At 32.5% G+C, this 23,432-nt stretch overlaps 2 protein-coding genes across 3 annotated transcripts; both read left to right on the plus strand.

Annotated features, from left to right (window-relative positions):
* The first annotated feature begins 962 nt into the window (after positions 1-962).
* LOC120143281 (cyclin-dependent kinase inhibitor 3-like) lies at positions 963-3,681 on the plus strand. Its single transcript, XM_039157645.1, has 3 exons — positions 963-1,494; positions 3,171-3,374; positions 3,457-3,681. Exons 1-3 carry the CDS (start codon positions 1,034-1,036, stop codon positions 3,524-3,526), a joined length of 735 nt encoding a protein of 244 aa, XP_039013576.1. The 5' UTR covers positions 963-1,033; the 3' UTR covers positions 3,527-3,681.
* A 10,396-nt stretch (positions 3,682-14,077) lies between these two features.
* LOC120143280 lies at positions 14,078-20,624 on the plus strand. 2 transcript variants are annotated; one of them, XM_039157643.1, is made up of 12 exons: positions 14,078-14,210; positions 14,303-14,414; positions 14,491-14,558; positions 15,849-15,946; positions 16,048-16,112; positions 16,236-16,328; positions 16,610-16,689; positions 17,756-17,975; positions 18,346-18,401; positions 19,165-19,293; positions 19,597-19,780; positions 20,177-20,624. In XM_039157643.1, the coding sequence occupies exons 1-12, from the start codon at positions 14,149-14,151 to the stop codon at positions 20,300-20,302; spliced, it is 1,293 nt and encodes a 430-aa protein (XP_039013574.1). In that variant the 5' UTR covers positions 14,078-14,148; the 3' UTR covers positions 20,303-20,624. The 2 variants fall into 2 exon arrangements, with proteins under 2 accessions (XP_039013574.1, XP_039013575.1); XM_039157644.1 differs by lacking the exon at positions 19,165-19,293 and having other exon boundaries at positions 14,079-14,210.
* Positions 20,625-23,432: the final 2,808 nt, after the last annotated feature.

Below are 23,432 nucleotides of genomic sequence, written 5' to 3' on the forward strand. Positions count from 1 at the left end.
AAAGATAAAAACAAGTGCATTGTGTATGAGATATATGCTTTGAAATGTGAAAAGTATTATTGGAGTTGTGATGTGATATGCATTGTTAGTTTTAAGAGTATATGATTATATGAATGAATGATAAGAATGTTAATAATGATATGTGTGCATATAAGTTTGTGGTGTATGAAATATACATGCATTTGTTAAGTAGTTATAGTTTCACTAAGTATATGACTTAGTGTGTAAGTGTTTTACACATAGGTGCTGATAAGCAAGATGATCAAGCTTAGGACCAGCAGAACAACATATCTCCACTCGAAGATCATATCAGAAATATTTTGTAAAGTATGTTTTTTTTAATAGACATGTTGGCATGTAAACAAAATCGTTAAGTATGTATGCTCTGATCAATTTTGGTAATGTTTTGAACATATTGATGTAAAATGTTAACTTTATATTAATGAAAATTTAAATTTTCTATGGTTTTTATAAAAATACATGTTTTGAATAGTCAATATGACACATTGGATTCGTATCCGGGTCGAGTATGGATTAAATGTGTTATATATGAGGTAGTATTTATAGGAAAAGAGTAGGTGATAATTAAGGGGAGCAACGAATAATTGGGGGTAATCATGAAGGAACATATGGTGATGTGCCTTCTATCACGTGTCAATTTTATCCATAAAAACAAGGATGGTGATATACATTTTACTCACGTGACGCCAACTCAAACAAAAACTCATGAAGACGCATTTGGTGATTTGCTCCTTCCATTCATATCAACAGTGTTAGAAAATTTGGTTAATAAATGTCTATTTTTGGTAAAAACGATTGATTGGTTCGGAAGTTCTTCCAAAATATCATGAGATATATGAGACGAGATAAAACTCAAAGCATTGTTAATTTTCCTCTTTATTTCCGAAACGAACCACTGTTGATTTCCTTTTTTGCCCCCTTTACTCTCTCCCTCCCTCTTTCTATCCTTCTCAGGAGACTCTGAAAGCATAAAGCCTTTCCTTCTTCTAAATCCCAAAACCCAAAACCCAAAATGGGGAAGTACATTAGGAAGGCCAAGACGGCAATGGAAGTCAGCGTAATGGACGTCTCCCAGTCTTCCCTCGGGGTTCGAACCCGGGCAAAAACTCTTGTGCTTCAACGCTTACAGAAATCCTCCACTTCTCCGGCAACGGCGCCTACATCTCCAACTCCGGGTTCCTCCTATCTCCAGCTACGAAGTCGCCGGCTAGAAAAGCCTCCTGTTGTGTTGCGCCACCATGATTCGAAGAGGCTGAAGCAACAAGGGATTAAAGACGAGGGCTGTGGGGGAAAATCTAACCCTAATTCCAATTTTCGGGTCCGGTTGGGTAAGGATGATGACGTTGGGAGAGAAGAAATGGTGCAAGAGACTAATGGAAATGACAATATTATTAATAACAACGACATCAACGATTTTGGTGGTATTGAAGCTTCCTTTGGAGAAAATGGTTTGGACAATGAAGCTCGAGAAAGGTTGGTTCTTTTCTTTCTTCCTTAAAATCTATCGTTTTTTTTATATATATAAATAAAAAAAACACTCCTTTTTTCCCTTTGTAACTTTCAAGAAAAGTGGGAACTTTTGCTTCAACTGAGTTCTTAAGTTTTCTATTTTTGAGCAACAATTATGAAATATTGGGACATATATTTTATCAAACATCTTGAACCCTTTGAATCTCCAGCCAAAACAAGGGGACCCTTAATTCCTGTTCGGATTCTGCTGTATAACATGCTAATGAATGGGTTTTGTTTTTATCTTTCGTTGAAAGAAGGGAATAAATCTCACTTTTGATAGATTTCTGCTATCGGGTGTAAGGAATTAAACGGCTTTTCATCTGTTTCTGCTGAAATCAGTAAAGCTAATGTCCTTTACAATTGTCAAAACCTGAAGTTTAGTATTGTTAATTGTTTGAACTTTTGGTTATTTCTGAATTTTAGTCTTTTCTTCCTGAGATAAAGCACCTTGTTGTGACGGAAACCATTGTTTCTCCGCTGCCACGAATAACTCCTGCTTTCATTTCTGGCCCAACCTTTTCTTTTTACCCCGGTAAATTTGGTGCTTCTATGATTTCAAAATTTGGGTTTTGTCTGATTATGCGTTCATATAAATAAAATATATATATATCGTACGCTCTAGACTAGAGTCTGTTGTTTAGGTACTTTTAGGCATGTCTGTTGATGCATTATTCTAATGGAAAGAAAAAGAACTGTTTGTTGTTTGTTCTCCACATGGTGGATGGTGCTACCTTTTCCGGATAAAAAATTACAACTCTATCTTTAATTCTTTATGTGTGTATTTTTTTTTCATTTTCTTTTTTTTTCTTGGTGATTTTAACGTGGTTTGAGCATAGGATATTCTGGCAAGAGTTATTTAGTTGATGAATCAAATTATCAGAAAATCTGTTTCTGTTTATATATATGTATATATTATTTTCTTTTTAATTGATATTGCCCCGTAACACAGCTTTTTATGATTTTATTTGTCTGTTGAATTCCATGTATATGTTGAGTCTCTTTTGCTGAAATATTTGAGGTTGAAGCAGGAACTAAAACAAAATGATAACAAGAGAAACCTTTCATTTATTCCCCCCTGAATTTCAGAAGCCTTTTTGCTTTAACATTGATAAAAATGATCGGGTCTTATCTGGTTCTATGTTCTACGTTACTCCGACTTGGGTGTATAGGTTGTGTCTGAAACAAGTATGGCCAGATTTTTCCAATTTTCTCCGTATATTTGGAGGATACTCAGAGATCATATCCTTTCCAAATTCAAAAGTGTCGGAAGCGGGTATTTCGGGAAAAATGAAGAGTCCCAAGGACGCAGATCTGGTTTTCCATTCAATGTTGTTTTGGGTGTTAGATGTAAATCAGGAAAAAGAGACCCGTTATCATTTTTACTTTTACCGCTTCCTTTGATTTAGTTGTTTGCCTTTAGATTCAATTACGTCTCATTCTATGGTGCTAAAATTTTTCATTTTTATTCAAGTACTCTGGCACAACACATTTTCAGACATACTTTTTCAAGGACCCTCAAAATACATGAAAACAATTTAAAAAATGAACATATCTCTTATGGATTCATATCCGTAGCTAGTGCACATGAGTTTGAGTAACAAAGCTTTCAGTAACTAATAGCCATTGTTTCTGTGCAGGGGCACTAGGGAATCAACTCCTTGCAACTTGATAAGGGACCCAGAGAGTATAAGAACCCCTGGTTCTACTACTAGGCGTACCAGCTCAACAGAGACTAACCAGAGAGTACATAATTCAATGCGTGGGCAACTCCCGATAGCACATGAAATGGATGAGTTCTTTTCCGTTGCAGAAGAAGAGCAACAGCGACAGTTCATTGAGAAGTAGGCACCACATTATTTTTTTATACCTCTTTGGTATTATTGTGGTTAAGATCTCTGATAAGAGATGTGGGTTAATTTGCAGGTACAACTTTGATCTCGTGAATGATAAGCCGCTCCGAGGACGTTATGAATGGGAGAAACTGAACCCGTAGTGAAGAGTAATTGTTGCATAGGGACTTACTTTCTGGTCAATTCTCACTTGATATCAAAGTATAGGTACTTTGTAGTCTTTTAGCTGTAAAGGTGACGGTGTTAATTTCCATTTTCCATCACCATTAATTCACTTGTAAAGAAAGAATTAGGACTTTTTAAAAAAATCATGTAGACTAATGGTCTGTAACTTAACAGAGGTAATGAGTTACACAAACTTCAAACATCAAAGTCCTTTGTCTAACAGATCATCTGGGGAGAAGAGAAGGGAATGAGAGAAAATTTAGTATAGAATTTCCTGTCCTTTTTTTGTGTACTGTATTTTCCTTGTTTGTGTATACTTGTAGTAATGGAACTATGATATGGAATAAAAATGATCCCTTTTCCTTCTCTTTGCCTTTACCTGTATCTTTTCTTATGATATTCACCGTTTAGTGAGAATAAGTGATCCAATTGAGTTAAGGGTTTTTTTTAACTACTTTTTATTTGGCTCCGTGTGGGACGAAGGAATGTTGATTGATAATTTCAACAACTTAAAAGTTGTTGATGACGAGGATAATACTGTGAGCCTATCACTATGATTCTGATATAATATTTGAGAGCTACTATATTTTTATTGAAATGATATGGATGTATATTTGGGTTGGAATAGCATACAAAGTAGCGGTAGAATTGGGCATGACCGTTTATTTAGCACTTTATTTTATTTTGAGATCTACGACAAATATTATAGTGGACATGGAACTCATCATGTTGGCATGACGAGTTTCATGTAATATATTTTTTAATAGGTCGTGGGACGTGGGTTTCACAGCTCGAATATATTTAATATATATTAAGAGACGTGTTATGCCCGCATGACGAGTCCTAATAATTTTTTTTTTTGAAATTTTTAGAAAAATGTAAAAAAAATATAATATTTTAATGGATAGGGAACTCATCACACTTGTGTGACGTGTTCCAACGGGTATAAATTCGAAGTTTTGGACTGTTGGGTTGACCGTTGTTGAAAGGGTAATTTTTTTAAAAAAATCAATGTAACTTGTCACGCCAGTGTGAGAGTTCCAACATGTAATTTTTTTTCATCTCTTAAAATAGTGTACATCATCTTCAATCTCTTATATAACACACTCATTTCATCTCTTACACAACACGCTTCTTTCATCTTCAATCTCTTACACAACATACTCCTTTCATCTAGCCAAATATATTTCAAACAATGAGTAATAAATTCTTCACAGTTGTCCATTATAATGGCGAAATTCTTCAAACTGATGTTGGTGTTGTGTTTAAGTCACACAGACCCATCAATATGATGTTCCCTGTAGATGTATCTCATTGCCAAATGAAGCAAAAAATTAAGAGAAAACTTGGAGCTTCTGTTTCATGTTTAAGTTATCAGCACCTAATCTCCTCAAATCCAATCACATATGGAAAAGTCTAGCTTGATGATGATTATTATGTCGTTGCTATGGTTGGACTTCATCAATCATCAAATAATAATATGGAGAAGATTTACGCCGAAAATATAATTGCAATTGATATTCCGATCGAAGAACAGAAGAAGCATGACCCTCTGAACCACATGCAAGTGACGCTGATGATAACCTTATTGGACTGTTCGGTGAAAGCTTTGCTGAATTTAGAGAGGATGATGGAGATATTGTTCCATTGCTAGACGATGATGACACACCATTAGTTGAAGATTCTGATGTTTTAGAGGCTGCTTCAGAGGGACAAGGTTTGGATGTTGAGGCTGATGTATGTGAGGCAGCTCTTTCACGATGTCAAGGATTGCAGAATGCTCTAAATGTTTGGGTAAAAACATACCTTCAACCTGAAATGTGTCACCATGATTTGCCTCAGTATCATCATCCAGTTGCAATGCATGACATTAACTATGATGCTATGCGGAATCTTGAAATATTTGATATGCCAGAGTTATGTGTTGCCCACTAGGGTTCTTTAGACGAACGCTCATCTGAGTTATCCATTGGGTCTTAGTTTGAAATAAAAAAAAGAGGCACAACTTGCAATTAATGAGTACCGCATCAAAGCTCATATTGAAATCTATGTCGCGGAGTCGGATCAAAAGACTTATTTTGTAAGGTGTATACACCATGATGTTGGTTGTAAATGGATAATACAAGTATTATACATACAACAGAAGTTGTTGTGAGAAGTCACAAGTTTCAATGCACAGTACGTATGTACAATGTCCTCTTTGACACAAGACCACTGACATTTAGATTCGGATGTCATATGCTCCCCTGTAAAGTGTTGGTGGAAAAAAATCCAAGAGTACCCATTTCTGTGTTAGTGGCATCCATTCAGAATACATTTGGTTATATTCCAACTTATTACAAGGCATGGATGGCTAAACAGAAATCAATGACCTTGTTGTATAGTGATTGGGATCAGTCATATAATGAGCTACTACGTATGCTGCAAGCAATGAAATTTTTTATCCATAGAACCATTGTTAGGTACTATACTCTTCCTACAGTCATGCTTTAGGGAGACGTTAACATTGGGAAGAGAATTTTTTGCGGCTTGTTCTGGGCGTTTAAGTAAGCTATTAAAGGGTTTATATTTTGCAAACAAATGATTCAAGTCGATTGGGACTTTTCTGTATGGGCTCTATAGACATGTCTTGATGATAGTTGTTGCACGAGATGGAGACAAAAATATTTTCCACATTGCATTCACCATTGTTAAAAATGAATCGGATGAAACTTGGAATTTCTCTCTCTCCAACTTGTGTTCCCTATGTTGTCACTCAAGATGGGGTTTGTATGATCTCATATCAATCACATGGGTTGTTAAGCATAATTTCTAGACCCGAAAGTAGATGGACGCCTCCCCACGCATATCATGCATATTGTATACGTCATATTACGTCGAATGCTATGAAGAGGTTTAAGCAGAAAAAGATCAAAAAAGAGATTATCAAAATGAGTAAGTATTATATCATTTCTCATTGATTATTTATGCTTCATTTTTATTTTTTTTTATTTTTTAATAACATTTAATTTATGCATATTTCTGCTTCATGTATGCAAATCAATGTTGACCCATACTTATATGCTGATGACTGTTATAGCTTGTACATTATGCGCAACATTTACAGTTGTAACTTCAAGTACCTCCCAAATGAAGTATACTAACCTACATGCACAATTTCTGAGGAATGGTTTCCAAATCCTCAATTGCGTAGGAAGTTACGGAGTCGGCCTGAATCTAGCCAAATTCATACTGATATGGATGATCCTCAAAGAGAGTCAGGTCTACCCAAACTTTGTGGTCGCTGCAGAGATGAAGGTCATAACAAAAAAAACATTGTCTTCATCTTCCAAAATATCGAGCTGGATGCTAAAATAGGCGTTAAAAATATTATGTTATCTTTTTTACTTTTACTATTTTAACTATGTTTTTCACTAGGTTTTTAGTTTGTACTGTAACTATTTTTTAACTTGTACTCTTTCCACTATGTTTATGAGTTTTTTTAGTTGAACATCATTTCTTCAAATTTTCGCTTCAAATCTTATATAATTGCAAACTATTACTAAAAAGTTTACTTCATTCAATAATTATTTAATTAATAAAGTCAACTTCATACATAAACTAAAACCATACAAATCAATATTTGTACATATGTCATTTTCTATTTTTTTTAGATCTCTCTACAATTCGTTCATTACGTGGGATTAAGACACCTTCGTATTTGTCTTTTTTCATCTTATTCTTCTCAAATTCTATACTAAATGATCGTATTGAACAAGATGATTCCATGAACCTTTTTGTTCCGATTCTGAGGAAAATTGTTGTGAAGGTGACACTTGATCCCGTGGACCGTATTGCCACGAGATTGACCGTATTGAACAAGATAATCCCATGGACCTCTTTGTTCCGGTTTTGAGGAAAATTGTTGTGAAGGTGGCACTTGATCCCACAAACTTCCTACCTATAGCACTCGACTCTCTATCGATGGCTGATATAGAGCATATCCACTATAAATTTCTTGAGATGGATAATAATTGGTGGAAGCATAAGATGAAGATGTTGATAAAGATGATGATTTTTTTTGCATATTTTGCCTTCATTTCCTCCCAATCAGACTGATTCTCCGACGTTGTCAAGTATGATTTCCCATTTGCTTCATAATTTTGGAGGTAAGGAAAAACTGTGAAATCAAAATCTTTAGGTTGTAGCTCGGAACGATTAGGCAAATATAAATGTCTATTTTGCCATTATTGTATGAATATAGCATGCTTCCTCGGCCAATCTTCCATATGCTTCCCACGCGCATCTATTTTATGAAAATCATCCATGTTATATATGGACATTTCCATCGGTTGGTGAAACCCAAATCATCGCAAAACTCTATCGGCGACATGGATCTCAACAATTGCGAAGTGGAGCAATGGTGTTACGACACATCATGTCTTCGCTCCTTGAAAGAAAAATTGGGGTAGACACCGTTGGATCTTCGACTCACAATAAGACATACAATTAAACTATCAAAAGTATTATGTTAGTTGTCGAAATGGTCTTTTCCAGGAGTGGAGAAAGAGAGGTCCCGTTTCGAAAATAATTTTTAGAACGACCTATTAGTGATAAAACGCGGTTCGAGGAGTCGTCACCAATCTTTAATTAGGGTGTGATTGGACACCCAAAAATATATTTGCCATTTTAATAAAATATTAATTTTAATTAAAACGACAGACTTGGGGTCTGCATTACCAAATTTTGAGTTCAGGAGTCGGTTACGTGTGGGTAATGATTAGCACCCCCACAACGTCCTAAATCGGTACCTAGTCGATTAATTAATTGTCTTTACAATAAAACTTACAAGTTCGAGTCTAATTTAATTTAAGATCCCCTAAGTAATGTTCTTTGAATTTTCAGATGAAACATGATAATATTTAATTATTTCCTATCGAGAAGAATCAATCTCTCATACCTTGAAGCAATCGATTCTTACTCCAATCGAAATAAATAAATATTAGAATTCCATTCTAAATTTCATTACTAATTCAAAATAATAACACCCAAAATAATTTTAAGAGTGAAAATGATAATATCTAATTATTTCCAATCGAGAATAAATGACATTTTGTGCATTAAAACAATCATTTATTACTCCAATTGAAAAGAGATATTACTATTTCATCTTAAAATTCAATATCGACTCAAGTGAAAATAATAACATTTAATGATTTTCAATCGAGAATAAAAGACATTTCGTGCATTAAAACAATCATTTATTATCCCAATTCAAATAAAGAGATATTAATATTCTGTCTAAAAAACCGATATTAATTCGAGAGAAAATGACAATATCAAATTATTTCCAATCGAGAATAAATGACCTCTTACGCCTTAAAGCAGTCATTTATTACTTCGACCGAAATGAAAGGAAATTACTATTCTCATTGTCGATTCGAATGTTATTATTTTGAAAATCTATCAGAAAACACATGCAAAAATAAAACAAATAAAAAGCATACATCAAGCAAACATAATTAATTAATTATTTTACCGATATTTAATGAAAATAAAGATGTTCAATTATTTAAATATCTCGATATGAGACCTTAGATTTGATCTAACAGTCTTTTCTCGATGAATTTAATTAAAAGAAAATTGTCTTTTTCTAAATTCCCGAATTTTAAAAATGAAATTGATTCAATTCGTGTCACTAAATGGGATAGACTTTTATTTTAAAATTATCGAAAGTAACTTTCTAATACGTTAAGACAATCACTTTACGACAATATTAAAAAAATCGAATATTACCCTTAGTCAATTTATTTTGATTCAAGTCAAGCAATGCTTATGAGGATATCATGCGAGATTAATTAGGACTAAAATGAACTAATATGCAAACAACATGCAAAAATTAAAATAAAAAATAAAAGCGATACTAAAACATAAATAATTAAATTGTTGTGCCAACATTAACATAAAATAAAATAACAAGTGACTAAAATGAACATTAATAATATTAAGTGCTAAAATAAAAATAAATAAAACATGAGACTAAATTAAAGTAAATTAAAATTCTATCGCCAAATTAAAATAAATAAAAAACACATTCGGGTTTGAAATATAGACATGCAAAAACACAAGGGTTATTTCATAAATATTCTAATTTTTTTACATTTTACATATTTTAATAAATAAAGGTAAAATTACAAACTAAGTCCCTAAATACTCAAAGAAAAATTAAACAATCACTGCAGGATTAAAATGCAAAACACGCGTAAACATGCAAGGGCTAAATAGCAAATATCCCTAAATATAAACATCATGCACATAATGGGTAAATTACAGAGAAAAACCCCACAGGTGACTAATATGCAAAACGCGCTACAACTAAAGGGACTAGACTATCATTGAACCAAACATTACAAAGCAAAAATATAAAATGGGAAATAACAAAAATGGTCCCTCAGTGACCTCTTTGCAAAAACATGATAAAGTTCAGGGAACCCTAAGGGTGATTTCCCCTGAAACTTTTCCTATATATACCAACTTTTTTCTTTGTTTTTTATTTTTTCATTTTAACTTGTTTTAATTTTTTTTATAGAGAGAGGGTCTGACCTCTCTCTAGAAATTCGGTGGTCGGGCTACTGCCTGAGCTGTCGACGTGCAGTCGTCCATGCCGTCATCGGCCGCTGCACCGTTATATCACCGTCACCGCCAATGACCTTTAGCCACCAAATTTCACTTGGAGGTTTATCTCAGCCTCATTGTCTCGGATTCGGGGTCTATTTTACGAAATAGCTGAAGATCGTTAAGCTTTCTTCTCTCTGATCCGTCGCCGTCTGCCTTTGGATTACCCTGGTTTTGGGATATGATACTCCCTTCAGCCTCCTCCTTTAGTTGACCATTCAGATCTTCGAACGGTGGTCCCTAACGCCGTCGTCTCTCACCGGTAGAAGGTAATGCCTCTCCTTTGACTTATTTTTTTATATATTTTTCTTGCTTCGGTATTGCTAAAAAGGAAATAATATGTTTCAAATTTAGAAAGAAAGAACCGAACCAAATTTGCTCTGAAATGTTCCTTTTTATTATTTTCGAAAAATAACCGAGCCAGGGCCCCTTGTTACATTTTTTCTTCGGGTTATATAAGCCCGATTTTACATATACTTTTTCGTTTTTTGTTGCTTGAAATCATTACAAATAAGTTTTTTTGCGTGGCGTGTGAGTATGGATTGCTTGCTGTGTTGATTATGGATTTCTGACACTTGCAGGGCTTTCGGTTGGTGGTAGCAGCGATGGCAAATGACGGGTAGAGACAAGAGACATCAAGGCTTACTGTGGTTGGTGAACGACGACGACTGTACAGGGTTAGGGTAAAACCCTATCTGTTGAGTTCCACTTGGGTCAGATTGTTGGGTATGTTTGGCTTGGGCTTGATGGGTTGTTGGGCTTGATTCTTTGGGCTCCGGGTTTGATGTTATGTAATTGGGTTAGATTCGCTTTTGGACTTGGCATGCAGAAAAAATGTATTTAATAATAATAGCGGTAATATTAACGGGACGAAAAATCGAGTGTCGATATTAGTATAATTAAATAATTAATATTATAATTTTCAAAATTAATGCACAAATTATTAATATTTACCGTATGTCTACCAGTGATATCAATTCTCATCCAGATATCTACTTTTGTTGCACCCGATAACTTTGTATCGGTTATTCGATGTCGTCATCCAAAAAAATTACATTATTTATTTTAATTTTCAAAATATTTAAATAAATATTATAAAATATCAAAACTTTAAATATATGAATTTACCTTGCGGAGAGGAAACTCTATAGGAGCAGATGTATTAGGCATAAAAAACGGGAGACGATAGCATACCCATGATTGGAACAAAACTAAACAACCTGCTACATCTGCTTTTTGTCCTCTAACTACTATGGTCGCCTTGCAAAGTTCACGATACAAAAAAGCCAAAATTACAGAACCCCAACTATATTGACGACATATAACAAAATCCTCCAATACCAGAAGATATTGGGTGTGCAACAAATTACTCGATTTATCTGGTAGCAAGATCCCTCCAATCAACATCATAAGATATGCTCGAGTTGCATATAGCACCTCTCGTTCCGTTAATTGTCTATATACTCTAAATTCTTTTTCCAACCACGTCATCCGTATCCACATCCCATCAATGACATCGGCTAAAGCCTCATTTCCTAATAAATAAAAAATAATTGCATCTTGCGCATAATTGTTGCGAAGCACTAATGACATACCATTAATCGGAACGCCAAGCTGATACTCGACATCTTCCAATATTATCGTCACCGCACCACAAGGAAAATGAAATATATGCATTCCGGGCCTCCAACGCTCCATCAACGCCAATGTCAGTGCTGACATCACCTTAAAACCACAAAGAAATGTCGTTTCATATAATCCAGATTGTTGAAGATATATCACAATTCGCTAATGTGACTCTTCATTCATCATTCATCGATGACGAATGCCTCGTTATTCTTGCTACAATTTGAAAATAAATTATTTAATACAATTATATAAATAATTATTATTAATACTATAATTTTGTCAAAACTAAAATGAAATAAAACAAATTAAATTTATCGTAGTTAACTCAGTCGACGAAATATGAACATCATCAAGACGTAACATTTCTTCTCTTGAGGTCATTTCAACACAAAATCTTCAACTTCAACAAAAAAGTTTTTACTCTCAATATGATGTTTGATTTTAAGTGAAAAATCAATCCAACCCAAACGTCTATTTATACTACTCTATCTAACGACTATAAACAACTAGTTTTTTCAAATTAAAAATAGTCGTTGGAACTCGTCACACCAGCGTGATGAGTTCCATTGAATTTAAAAAAAATTGCTCGTTCAACAACGGTCACCCCAACAATCTAAAATTTCAAATTTATATCCCGTTAGAACTCGTCACCCGAGTGTGACGAGCTCTATTTGCATTAAAATATTATAATTTTTTATAATTTTTTAGAAAATTTCAAAAAAAAAATTATTTTTATTAAGACTCGTTATGCGGGCATGATGAATCCTTTAATATATATTAAATATATTCAGGCTATGAGACCCATGTCCTACGGCGTATTAAAAAAATATATCCCATGTCCATCGTAACATTTACAGTAAATCTCAAAATAAAATTTAGTATGCCCGCTTGGATTATCTCCCTAATTCTGCCGAAAGTAGCCTCTTTTAACCTCACATTTTAAAGATGGTTGGTGGTGGGGTATGCTTTTGTTGGTGGCAATGTATTCTTTTTAATCTTGTGTCCTCTCTCTTGTCCACATTCAAACCATTGGTTTAGTTAATGATCAATTGCACATAGACATTTATTAAATTAATTAACTTTTAACTGTTAATGAAAATAAAAAATATACAAAATCTCTTAATCAAATCAAATTAATTTAGTTGTTTTTCGAATTAATCAAAATGTCAATAGTTTCTTTTTAGATTTGATTTATTATTTCATTGTGAACCTCGAGGAATGTTTTTTATTTAAAGTGTTATTGCATAGGCACAAGTTTGTAGCTTCAATGATTTTTGCACTCCAGGAATTTTTCTGTCGATACTACTGCGGGAAGGATTTTATTTCAATGCTACAAAAAATTCCACCATGTGTTTTGATTTTGGTCCTTCTTATGTGTTGAAATCAGTTTGTGGTGGTTTGAAAAAACAACAACAATTATTTTTAAAAAATAATATATAAAATTATAATTTCCATAAAGTTTTGGATAACTCTATATATACATTGAAATTTTGGAATATCTCTTTGATATTTCTGCGAGAACGATTTATATATTTTTAAAAGTATAAAGAAACATGAAAATGTTTACGTCATTTTTACGAATTATTCAAATGATAAAATTCAGAGTAATTTATAAAATTAAATGATTTCTTTTAAATCATTTTTAAATTAAATTGAGTGTTGTTCAAAGATTAAGAGAGAGTGTCGTCTACTATCTCAAGTAGGTCTGTAAATCAGATGAGATAGATCGCGAACTACTTGAGATTGATTTGGTCAAAATTCGATAAATACTCGACTCAAATAGGACTCGAGCTCGACTTGAGTTCTTAACGAGCTACTAGATACTCGACTCGAAAAGCTCGTGAGCAGCTCGAAAATATAATATATTAAATTTGTATTTAAAAAAAATTATTAATAATATTAACATTTGTGTGTTGATTTTTTTTAAAAATTTGATTTTTTTTAAAAATATAATATAAGGTTTTCATGTATTTAAAGTTTAGTTTTAGGTTCAAGTTAGATTTTGAGGCTTTAATCAAGTTATGTTTAAGATTTTTTTTTCTTTTCGAGCTTCAGTACATGAATTTATATTCGAATCGAGCTTAAAAAATTTTAAACTCACGAATTTTTAAATCGAGTCAAACTTTATTTCAATATTTTCAAGTCGAGTTAAGTTAAATAATACTCAAACGATTCAGCTGATTTATACACCATTTCTCAAGATTCCTAAGAAGGCCAACCCGCCATTTTCCAGCCCAAACACAAATAAACGTACTCGACCAATTTCAAACAGGCGGGAGATCAGTTTTATTTACAAAATTTAAAAAAAAAATTAAAAATGGCGGAGCCAATGGAGATTTCTTCTTCATCAGAACCTCTCAATCTTCAATCTATCCGCAGGTTTTTCCCTGTCTTTTTAATAGGTTAAACAAATTGTCGTGCATAATTTTCTATCTCTTTGTTTTCCCCTTAAAATTTAATACCGTTTTCAGCCGAATAAGTGAGCTCTCGGAGATTCATAGTAGCAATAAAAATGAAGTTGAGAGTGAAGCTCTCTCTTCGGATTCGGAGAAGCTGTTCAATGATTTCCCTTCTCATTTCGAGGTGATCCTGTTAACTTTGTAATTTTGCTACAATTTAGGTTTTTTTTTATAAATAAATTAAGAGTTGATCTATGCAGAGGAAAGTGAACCAAATAATTGAAGAATATTCTGATGCGGGTTTCTTAGGAATTGAAGATTTAGGTATGTTTCCTTTAATATTTTAGATATTTTTTTGGTTTTATTAAAATAAACTGCCAATGTTCTTGTACTATTTCAACTTATAGAAAATACCTATTTATTGTTCTCTCCCTTGGGTAAGGGTTCCTTCCCCCCCCCCCCCCCCCTCTTCCCTTTTTAATGGAGTATTGAGTTTTCAAAATGTTACCTTGGTCCTTAGTAGCAACCTCTTTTGCTCGTTTTAGTTATTTGATCCGACTGTAAGGATTTTAGTTATAGTTTTGGATTTTTTTTTTCTTTCTTGCGGGAAGTCTTTGCTTTTGGTGGAATATGGATTTAAAAAAGTTAGTTAGATTAACCTGAAATGGAACACAGTGGATAGTTTAGGGTCCATTTAAGGTTTTAAATTAAAAGAATAGAGGAAAAAAACATCATAAGAAAACACATTACGAAATGGTGTGAGTTAGGGTGAAAAACAGCAACAATAAAAAGAAATAATGCTGAAAACCAGTAAGATAGAAAGTGGAACTTTTCAAAAAATGTAGGATTATAAAACCTCTAGTTTCCCTCTACAGATTCAAATAATAATAGTAATAATAATAATAATGCCATGGTTGTAAATATTTTACAGCTTATTTATACTAGGGTTACAAATAAAATTTTAATCTTAGCTTTAGCTTTAAACCTTATAGATAAATTATAATCCTAGCTCTAGATTTAAACCCTAGCGATCACATATAATCTTAGTCATCTATCTATATGTCTAATAATTAATAATTAACATTAAAATAACAAAAAAATAGTAATAATAGCTCTTGTGTCATTCTCCCCAACTTGGAAAACTCAACTACGATGAGGAAATTTTCAGCGCTTCAGCATAAATTGCTGGATGAATTTCATAATTCAGGCTCATTGCTATTTTATTTTCTCTACGGATGGTGACAAAAAGGTTTGTATAACTTGAAGCAATTTTAAGAGGGGTTAAAATGTCCAAGACAGATGAACAATCATTGATATGAAACAGAACATGCTGTGGAGCTGTTTTGTATGTTCATACAGCTTTTCCTTATTCCATTCCTTGTAAGTGCTTTCCCAAAGAATGTAAGTTTGGGGGAACTGACCACATAGATGCTGCCTTAAAGCATAAAACGAACTAGACCAAGATCTTCAATCAAATAATTGTTGTCTGGACACAGAGGAGGACAGTCATGCACCCTTGTTCATGGCCCTTTCATGAATTTAGGAAAATATCTATTGGTATCAATGCATGGTCATGTTGACGCTAGGTTGACACTTCTTTTCTTTATTATTCATATAGATACCTAGCATACTTGAAAGTGGAGCATAATCAAGTTGAGGCTGAAAGTGTCAAGATTTCTAATGAAATTGAGGATCTATCAAGAAATCGTATTGAAGGTGATGCTTCATTGACTTGGATTTGATTTTCACATGTAATTACTCTTACAAGCTTTTCCTTCTGCCGATTTAACTTTTACCTTTAACTTGTATTTTTTCAGAATCAAATATTCTGGAAGGCAATCTTGAAGGCTTGAAAAGTGCATTGGATTCCATTGCCTCTCAGGTTGTTTCTCCTATGTTAATTCATTCTCTGAACCAATCTTGATGGGCTGATAAGCATTCAGTTTGAAATCAATTTGGAAGCCAAACTTCAACATTAAGCTATTTTTCTTATTTTGTGTTGTAGGGGATAGTGGAAGAGGATCCATGCTTCATCTCTTCTATAAATGATGAACATCAATCAAATCTTATGGATACAAATGAAGAGCAAAAGTTTGAGGTTCTTTTGTTTTTTCTCACTTGCTTGTCGAATACTACATTAGGTTTAAACTGATGGTTGATGTAGCATTGGTTTTTTTTCTAAGCATCTTTACGAGAATCTATTTTCTTTGGTGACTACCTAAGTTCTAAGTTCTAACTTTATCTTAGTTATCTAAGATGTTTGATATACTCAATTAGGCTATTACTTATGCCTATATGCTAGTATTGTATGCTAAATTCTGAGCTCTAAACGGCACACAACATTTTAATTCATTGAGCGTTTGATTTCCTTCATTTCAGATTTTGGAACTAGAAAGTCAGATTGAGAAGAACAACTTACTTTTGGAGTCTTTGCAGGATCTTGATTCTACATTAAAAAGGTAGTTCAAATTTTTTCTTTAATTGTATGTGTTCTATTCCATTTATCATATACCCACTGTATCATTTTTTATGAGAAAATAACTTCAGTGACCGAAAATGCCTTATAATATATGATTTTAACTAACTTTTTTTGGATTTGCCAAAATGATCAACAAATTCGCAACGCGAACTCCAATTTCACAACTCAGTTTTCAATTTCGCAACGTGAATAGTAAAAATCGCAACGTGAATAGTAAAATCGCAACGTGAATAGTAAAATCGCAACGCGAATTGGAAAATAGCAACGCGAATTTAGAAAATCGCAAAATCGTGTTGCGAATTTCAAATGGTAACTCTATGCTTCTAGACTGGGATTTTAAGTGGAAAATAAAACTTATCTACATGTGTACAGGAATAAGCTTTTTCTTAATATAATTCAAAATTTAATTTTTTAAATGTATTTTATTAGTCTGAGTTAAGGATTCATTCAAATTTCAAACTTTAATTAATTGAATTTAGAATAATTTGTAATGAAGGTTGATAAATGAAATAGATTTGTTGTTCATTTACATATAAATTTTTTTACGTGTACGAATATTTTTTATAAAAATTATTTATGTACTTTTCTAACAAATTATTATAGATGGATGATAAGAGATAATTTACATATAGATTCATTGTGATTTTACTATTTACGTTGCGATTTTTACTATTCACGTTGCGAGTTTGACTTTTGTGTCGCGAATTTGAAATTCCGCGTTGCGAATTTGACTATCGCGTTGTGAATTTAACTATCGCGTTGCAAATTTGACTTTTATGTTGCGAATTTGACTATTGCGTTTCGAATTTGACTTTGTGTTGCGATTTACAGATTGGCAACGCGAATTTGGAAAATCGCAACGTGAATTACATATTCGCGTTGCGAAATTGGAGTTCGCGTTGCAAATTTGACTTTCGCGTTACGAATTTGACTTTTGCGTTGCGAATTTGTTGGTCATTTTGGCAAATCCAAAAAAAATTGATTAAAATCGTATATTATAAGGTATTTTCGGCCATTGAGGTTATTTTCTCTTTTTTTATTTTCAGGTTAGATGCCTTAGAACAGATTGAAAATGCACTGACAGGCTTGAAAGTCATTGGCTTTGATGGGAACTTCATTAGACTGTCATTGCAGACATATATTCCAAAAGTAGAGGGCGTTTTGTGGCAAATAATGATTGAAGATATTGATGAGCCATCTGAAATTACTCATGAATTGCTGCTAGAGATTATTGATGATGGTACCATGGAGGTCAAGAACGTTGAGGTATGAGTAATTATTTTTCGTGAAAAATTGAAATCATATGTTCTTTTCTGCATCTCTGTTCTAAAGGAGAAGATATTAAATGTTAACGGTTTTAGGAATACCAAAAGATTCAGTTTCCTTTCTATTTAATGCAATTGAACTGGAAATAAAAAAAAACTCAAAATTTATTGTCATCACTATTTTCAAAAAAGTTACTGTCATATAATTTCACTTTTGGCTGATAATTCGTTAGTTCTAGCCCATGTTTTCATTGTCTCCAATTAAACATGCATTAGAAAAGCTGTACTTGCTTCTAAAGACATCATACTGTTTCTTCAGGTCTTTTTCTTCAATTGTATTGGAATGCTTATTAATGTATTATGTTGTCCAGATGTTCCCGAATGACGTTTACATAGGTGATATACTTGATGCTGCAAAGTCTTACAGGTTTGGTTTTTTCAATTTCTCTGGCTTAGAGGCTGAATCCTAATTAATGATGTTTAATTCTGTACATTTGTGCATGTGAGTAGTAGAAGGGCTATAAAAGAGAATATACTTTACCTGTGTTTGTGACCTAGTGTGATTTCTTGAAAAGGAAGTTGTCTGAAGGGCAATATACATTCCTGTTCTTTTAGTTTTCAATGTCTTAGGCATCCAAAACTAAAATTACCTGCATCTCTTTTATCATTCTTGCTGCTATCTGCCCTAAATAAAGTACAAAACTTTACAACCCTTTTTGATACACCTATTTATCCATCATTTAGAGGGCATTGTCAAATTATGGTTTCATGGTATAATTCATCATCTATTACCAACCAAAATTCTTTATTTAGACTTTCAGTGTTTTTTTTAGCAGGTAGCTTTTTTGGGCCTAGAGCTGGAACCTGTTTTCCCTTTTGCTCATTTGAACCTTTAAATTCCCATCTTCACCTCCATTGTAGGTCTTGTTTCCCAAGGCGGTCAGCATTAGGTCTAAGCTTTAATAATCCTTGTTTTTTGCTAGAAGTACCGCTCAACAGTATGTATTTCCTGCCCCCTTTTACTTAGCTTTCCAGTAATTGTTCTACATACATCTATTATTTATGTCGAGGTACATTTTAGTTTGGCCTAATAAACCTGACAGGAAACATTTTTTTTAATCCAGTTCGATGACAATAGACCTCAACTTGAATTCCTTATTTAAGTGTTATTATCTATTGTAATGCTGTAGGCAACTATCCTCTAACTTATTGACACGAGAGCCATGGTCTTCATTAGAGTGGTTCGTGGGAAAAATGCAAGATAGGATTATCTTAAGTACTTCGAGACGATCTGTCGTAAAGAGTGCAAACAAATCAAGGTGAGACACATAAGTAAAGTTTAAAGTGTTAAATTCAGGGATTTAAAGAGTGGTCTGCTACCGCAATAGCGCCCGCTATATAGCGGTAGTGGTTTCATCCGCAACCATTATTGCATGACCGCAATACTTGCAATCACCAAAATGGCGCCCACTATGTCTACAATCGCGATAAACACAACACAACCGCGATTTAAATCCTTGGTGTTAGTATAATATTTTCAGAACTTTCAAGTTGCCTATCATTTGCGCTGAGACAATAGACATAAAGAGAAGCTTTTTATATTTGAATAGTACCTAATGCAGGCATTGCTTTGAGTACATCGAGAAAGATGAGACCATTGCAGCTCATTTGGTTGAGGGAATTGATGCATTTATAAAGGTATCTCAAGGTTGGCCGCTATCAGAATCTCCATTGAAATTGTTATCTGTCAAGAGCTCTGATCATCATTCAAGGGAAATTTCATTGAGCTTGCTTTGCAAGGTTCAGGTAGGTGGCATTTATTTACTTATTTAGTTAAAGTGCACTGTGAAGATTCTAGTACCTTCAGAATGCATGTCTCCTGAAAGTGGAATCATTCCCTTAATTAAAACCAATGTCTTGCTCAAAAACATATACATTTAAACATATTTTGGAGGTCAGAACAGTGAATGGTGAATTCCAATTAGTTTTTGATTTAGGCTTTTAGTTCAGTTGAGTTGTTTTATTAATGTTGTACTAGTTATCTGTGTTTCTAGTTTCAAGGCATGGCAAAGCATTTATTTGTACCATTTATCTTAGAATGAGAAGATTTTCAGCTTTCCTGTTTCTGCTCTTATCAATTTAAAGAATTTCTTACTTTGCGTTTTCGTTTTTTCCCCCTTTTTCCTTGATTTCATTCATTAGGAAATGGCTAATTCCTTGGACACGAACATTCGGCAAAATTTATCGACTTTTGTGGATGCTGTTGAAAAGTTACTTTTAGAACAGATGCGCTTAGAGCTTCAGTCTGATGATGCCTCCGATAAGTGACTGATGCAGCCTGCATCACTCTGTAAGCTTGAAGGTCAATGCCGCATATAATCTTTAAAATTTGCTGAATCCACCCATGAAATCATCAGTCCAGATATTAGTCAGGATCATACCCATCTAAAGATACAAATGGGAACATCTCTGGAGAATGGTTAGCTATCTTTCTATCTTCTAGTTTTTTATAATCTACTGGAACTATAATGGACATAAATCAGTCATACCTAGAATTCGATTATGGAAATTGATTTTCTTTTTGAAAATGTATAAAAATTAGACGTCAGAAGTTGTTTCTTATGATGGAATATCAGAAGTTTTTTATTCACTTTCAGTTTCGTATTGTTAGTTAAAGATCATCTGTTTTGGTCCTTCGAAAAGTTGTGTTCTCATTAAAAATATTCATTAACTGATCTTATGATTGAAAATTCTGTATCCAGTAAGGTATATGCTTTTATTTCTCGAAACAACCCAGGTGAAATAAGAAATAATTATTTTGGTGAAAGTATTTTTCAGGTCTCTCTATTATGGGACGGTATCAATTTAGTTCCTCTATTATTAAATGAATTAATGAAGTTCAAATTAATCTTTCTTCTATTAAATGAATTGATTTAGTCTATTTACTAATAAAAAGGATAAAGATGTTAAATTTTTACAAATTTAACATCTATGCATGTTTCGTAGGAGTATTGTTTATTATTCATGTTTTTGAATACATTTTAGTATAAGAGTTTAATAAACTAAATTTACTTAGTAATTTTAGCCAATCATAGTTTGAGTTTGAGTTTGTATATCTATGTTATACATGACTTGATTTGCTATGTTTTGAGGTTTAATGCATGAAAAATGATGCTATAAGGGTAAAGACAGGATCCATTTTTTTCACCTATGAAAAACATGGTAAATTGATGTATAAAAGATGTGAACATGTTTAGTTTTTGGATGATCTTAGATGAAAGTATGAGTTGTGTAACGGTAAGCAAGATTGTATGATAATCTTGATGAATTCAGTGTGTCCACTGCATGTTTGAATTATATTTTAATGTTAATTAACTTAGTTGGGTGTTGCATGATGTTTCGTTGATGTTTTGAACAATTAGACATGTTTAAAGGAGTGTTTTGACCATTTGATGCATTTAGTATCAATACTATTAAGGTGATATTGATTTTAAATTAGGAGATATCCATAATTCCGTGTTACTCAAGGAAATATTGATACCAAAAGCAAATTTCAGAAGACAATGTGACATTTTGATATCGATATTGATCTTGAAGATAGATACTGCTTCATTAATATCAATATTGATCTTGAGTATCGACATCGCTTCAGTAGTATCGATATCTACAACTTGATATTGATACTAATAACTTGAATTGATGGACATAATTTACCAATTTGATATTGATATTGTTTAAAAGTATCGATATTGCTCATACAATAACAATACCCAAAGATGGGTATCAATATCAATAGCCTAAATTGGTTGAGATTATTAAGGAAGGTCCTTCTAGTATGCTTGATTTGAACTATGACTTCTATGCTTGTATAGTTTACATTCGAGTCCTTAGTTATGTTTGAAGATTTAGATGACTTGTGAATATCTGATTTTGTCTGTTTTCGAGTTAGATTTTATTTTGATAAATTAATGTGACACTGTTGGTTCGATTTTAAATTTTCGTCTAGGTCAAGAAAAAGGTGTTATAGGTATCCTTAGAAAGCAATTTAGCATAACTAGCTAGAAACTGGTTCATGAATTGCATAAAAGTTGCATGAAAGAGCTTAGGGGCATATATTTTGATTCTTGTTGAATTGCTTGATGCTTTTATGTTTCTATGAAGTTTTTCTTCTTATGAAGTGTTCCAATTGGTGGAATTATGTTAAAGATAGTTTAACTTCCAAATGCCATGGTTACTTTATGATAATTCCAATTAGGGATGTAAAAAACTGACCCGACCTACAAAACTGATTGAATCTAATTTGAGTAAAAAATGTTTTTGACTCGAGGTGTTGGTGATCCGAAATCGATTCGAGTTTGAACTGGTGTTGACCTGAACTCGAGTTAGACCTGAAAATTTACGATTTGCACTTGACCTGAGACCTGGACCTGAATTGAACCTGATAATGTGATAATTGAACACGACCTACATCCGACTTGATATGAACCAGAACCCGAGATTAACCCGGTAAATAATTGATATTACCTGACTTGGTATCAACTTGACTTGTTATAAACTTGATATGTAATTAACTCAACCTGTAAACGATTTGACATGTTATTAAACTGAACTGATATTTACCTGACTTATAAGTTACAGTTGATGAATTGTGAGATTTTGAATTTATAATAAACTATGATAATTAATATGATTATTTTTAAAAGTTAAAACAAATTGTTAGTTATGATATTTTTTGACAATTAAATAAACTATGAAAATTAATATGATTACTCGTTAAAAATTAAAACAAATTGTTAGTTATGATAATTAAATTAATAAATTTAATCTCTATATTAATTATAATTCTTATATTATAAATTTTAATTATAATCATTAAATTAATTTTATTAAATAATTTATTTATTTAACATGATTTTATTAGATTATATAAAATCAATTTAAATATTTATAAGTTGAATTTATATTTATGTACTAATTAATTAATAATTTAAATATAATTTAGCATAATATATATAAAAATGAATTTATTTGAGATAAAAAATTTAAAAATCTAAAATTTAAGAATCAATTTAAAATAAATAGTTTATTTTTACATATATATATATTCACGTGTGTGGTGGGAGAACTTTTTAATAGAAAGATTGTTTTTTTGAGAGAAAAATTGATTTTTTAGGAATTTAGAGGAGAGGATTGCAAATTTTTACAAAATTTATTTTTTTTGCAAAAATTTAGAAGAGAGAAAAATTGATTTTTTTTTGGGGAAGAGGGAAAATTTGATTTTTGCATATGTATGTACACAAATGTTGGGGCCAATGTTGTTTTCTAACAATTAGTGGTTTTCTATTTTGTAATTTAATATTTAGTTTTCTTCATTTCAATCACGGTCTAATTATAAATCTTTTCTTAAAATTTTCAATTCAATGCAATTTAGTACTGTATACATTCTAATTACTTTTAA

Source organism: Hibiscus syriacus, unplaced genomic scaffold (assembly GCF_006381635.1).
Source record: "Hibiscus syriacus cultivar Baekdansim isolate YM2019G1 unplaced genomic scaffold, ASM638163v2 tig00110840_pilon, whole genome shotgun sequence".
NCBI lineage: Eukaryota > Viridiplantae > Streptophyta > Magnoliopsida > Malvales > Malvaceae > Hibiscus > Hibiscus syriacus.

What these genes read in the sequence shown, in the direction of transcription:
- LOC120143281 (XM_039157645.1), top strand. Translation starts at nt 1,034, where the DNA reads ATGGGGAAGTACATTAGGAAGGCCAAGACGGCAATGGAAGTCAGCGTA. An exon ending in GACAATGAAGCTCGAGAAAG is followed by an intron (nt 1,495 to 3,170) that starts GTTGGTTCTTTT and finishes GTTTCTGTGCAG; the next exon opens with GGGCACTAGGGAATCAACTC. An exon ending in CAGCGACAGTTCATTGAGAA is followed by an intron (nt 3,375 to 3,456) that starts GTAGGCACCACA and finishes GTTAATTTGCAG; the next exon opens with GTACAACTTTGATCTCGTGA.
- LOC120143280 (XM_039157643.1), top strand. Translation starts at nt 14,149, where the DNA reads ATGGCGGAGCCAATGGAGATTTCTTCTTCATCAGAACCTCTCAATCTT. An exon ending in CTTGATTCTACATTAAAAAG is followed by an intron (nt 16,690 to 17,755) that starts GTAGTTCAAATT and finishes TTTTATTTTCAG; the next exon opens with GTTAGATGCCTTAGAACAGA. An exon ending in AAGAGTGCAAACAAATCAAG is followed by an intron (nt 19,294 to 19,596) that starts GTGAGACACATA and finishes TACCTAATGCAG; the next exon opens with GCATTGCTTTGAGTACATCG.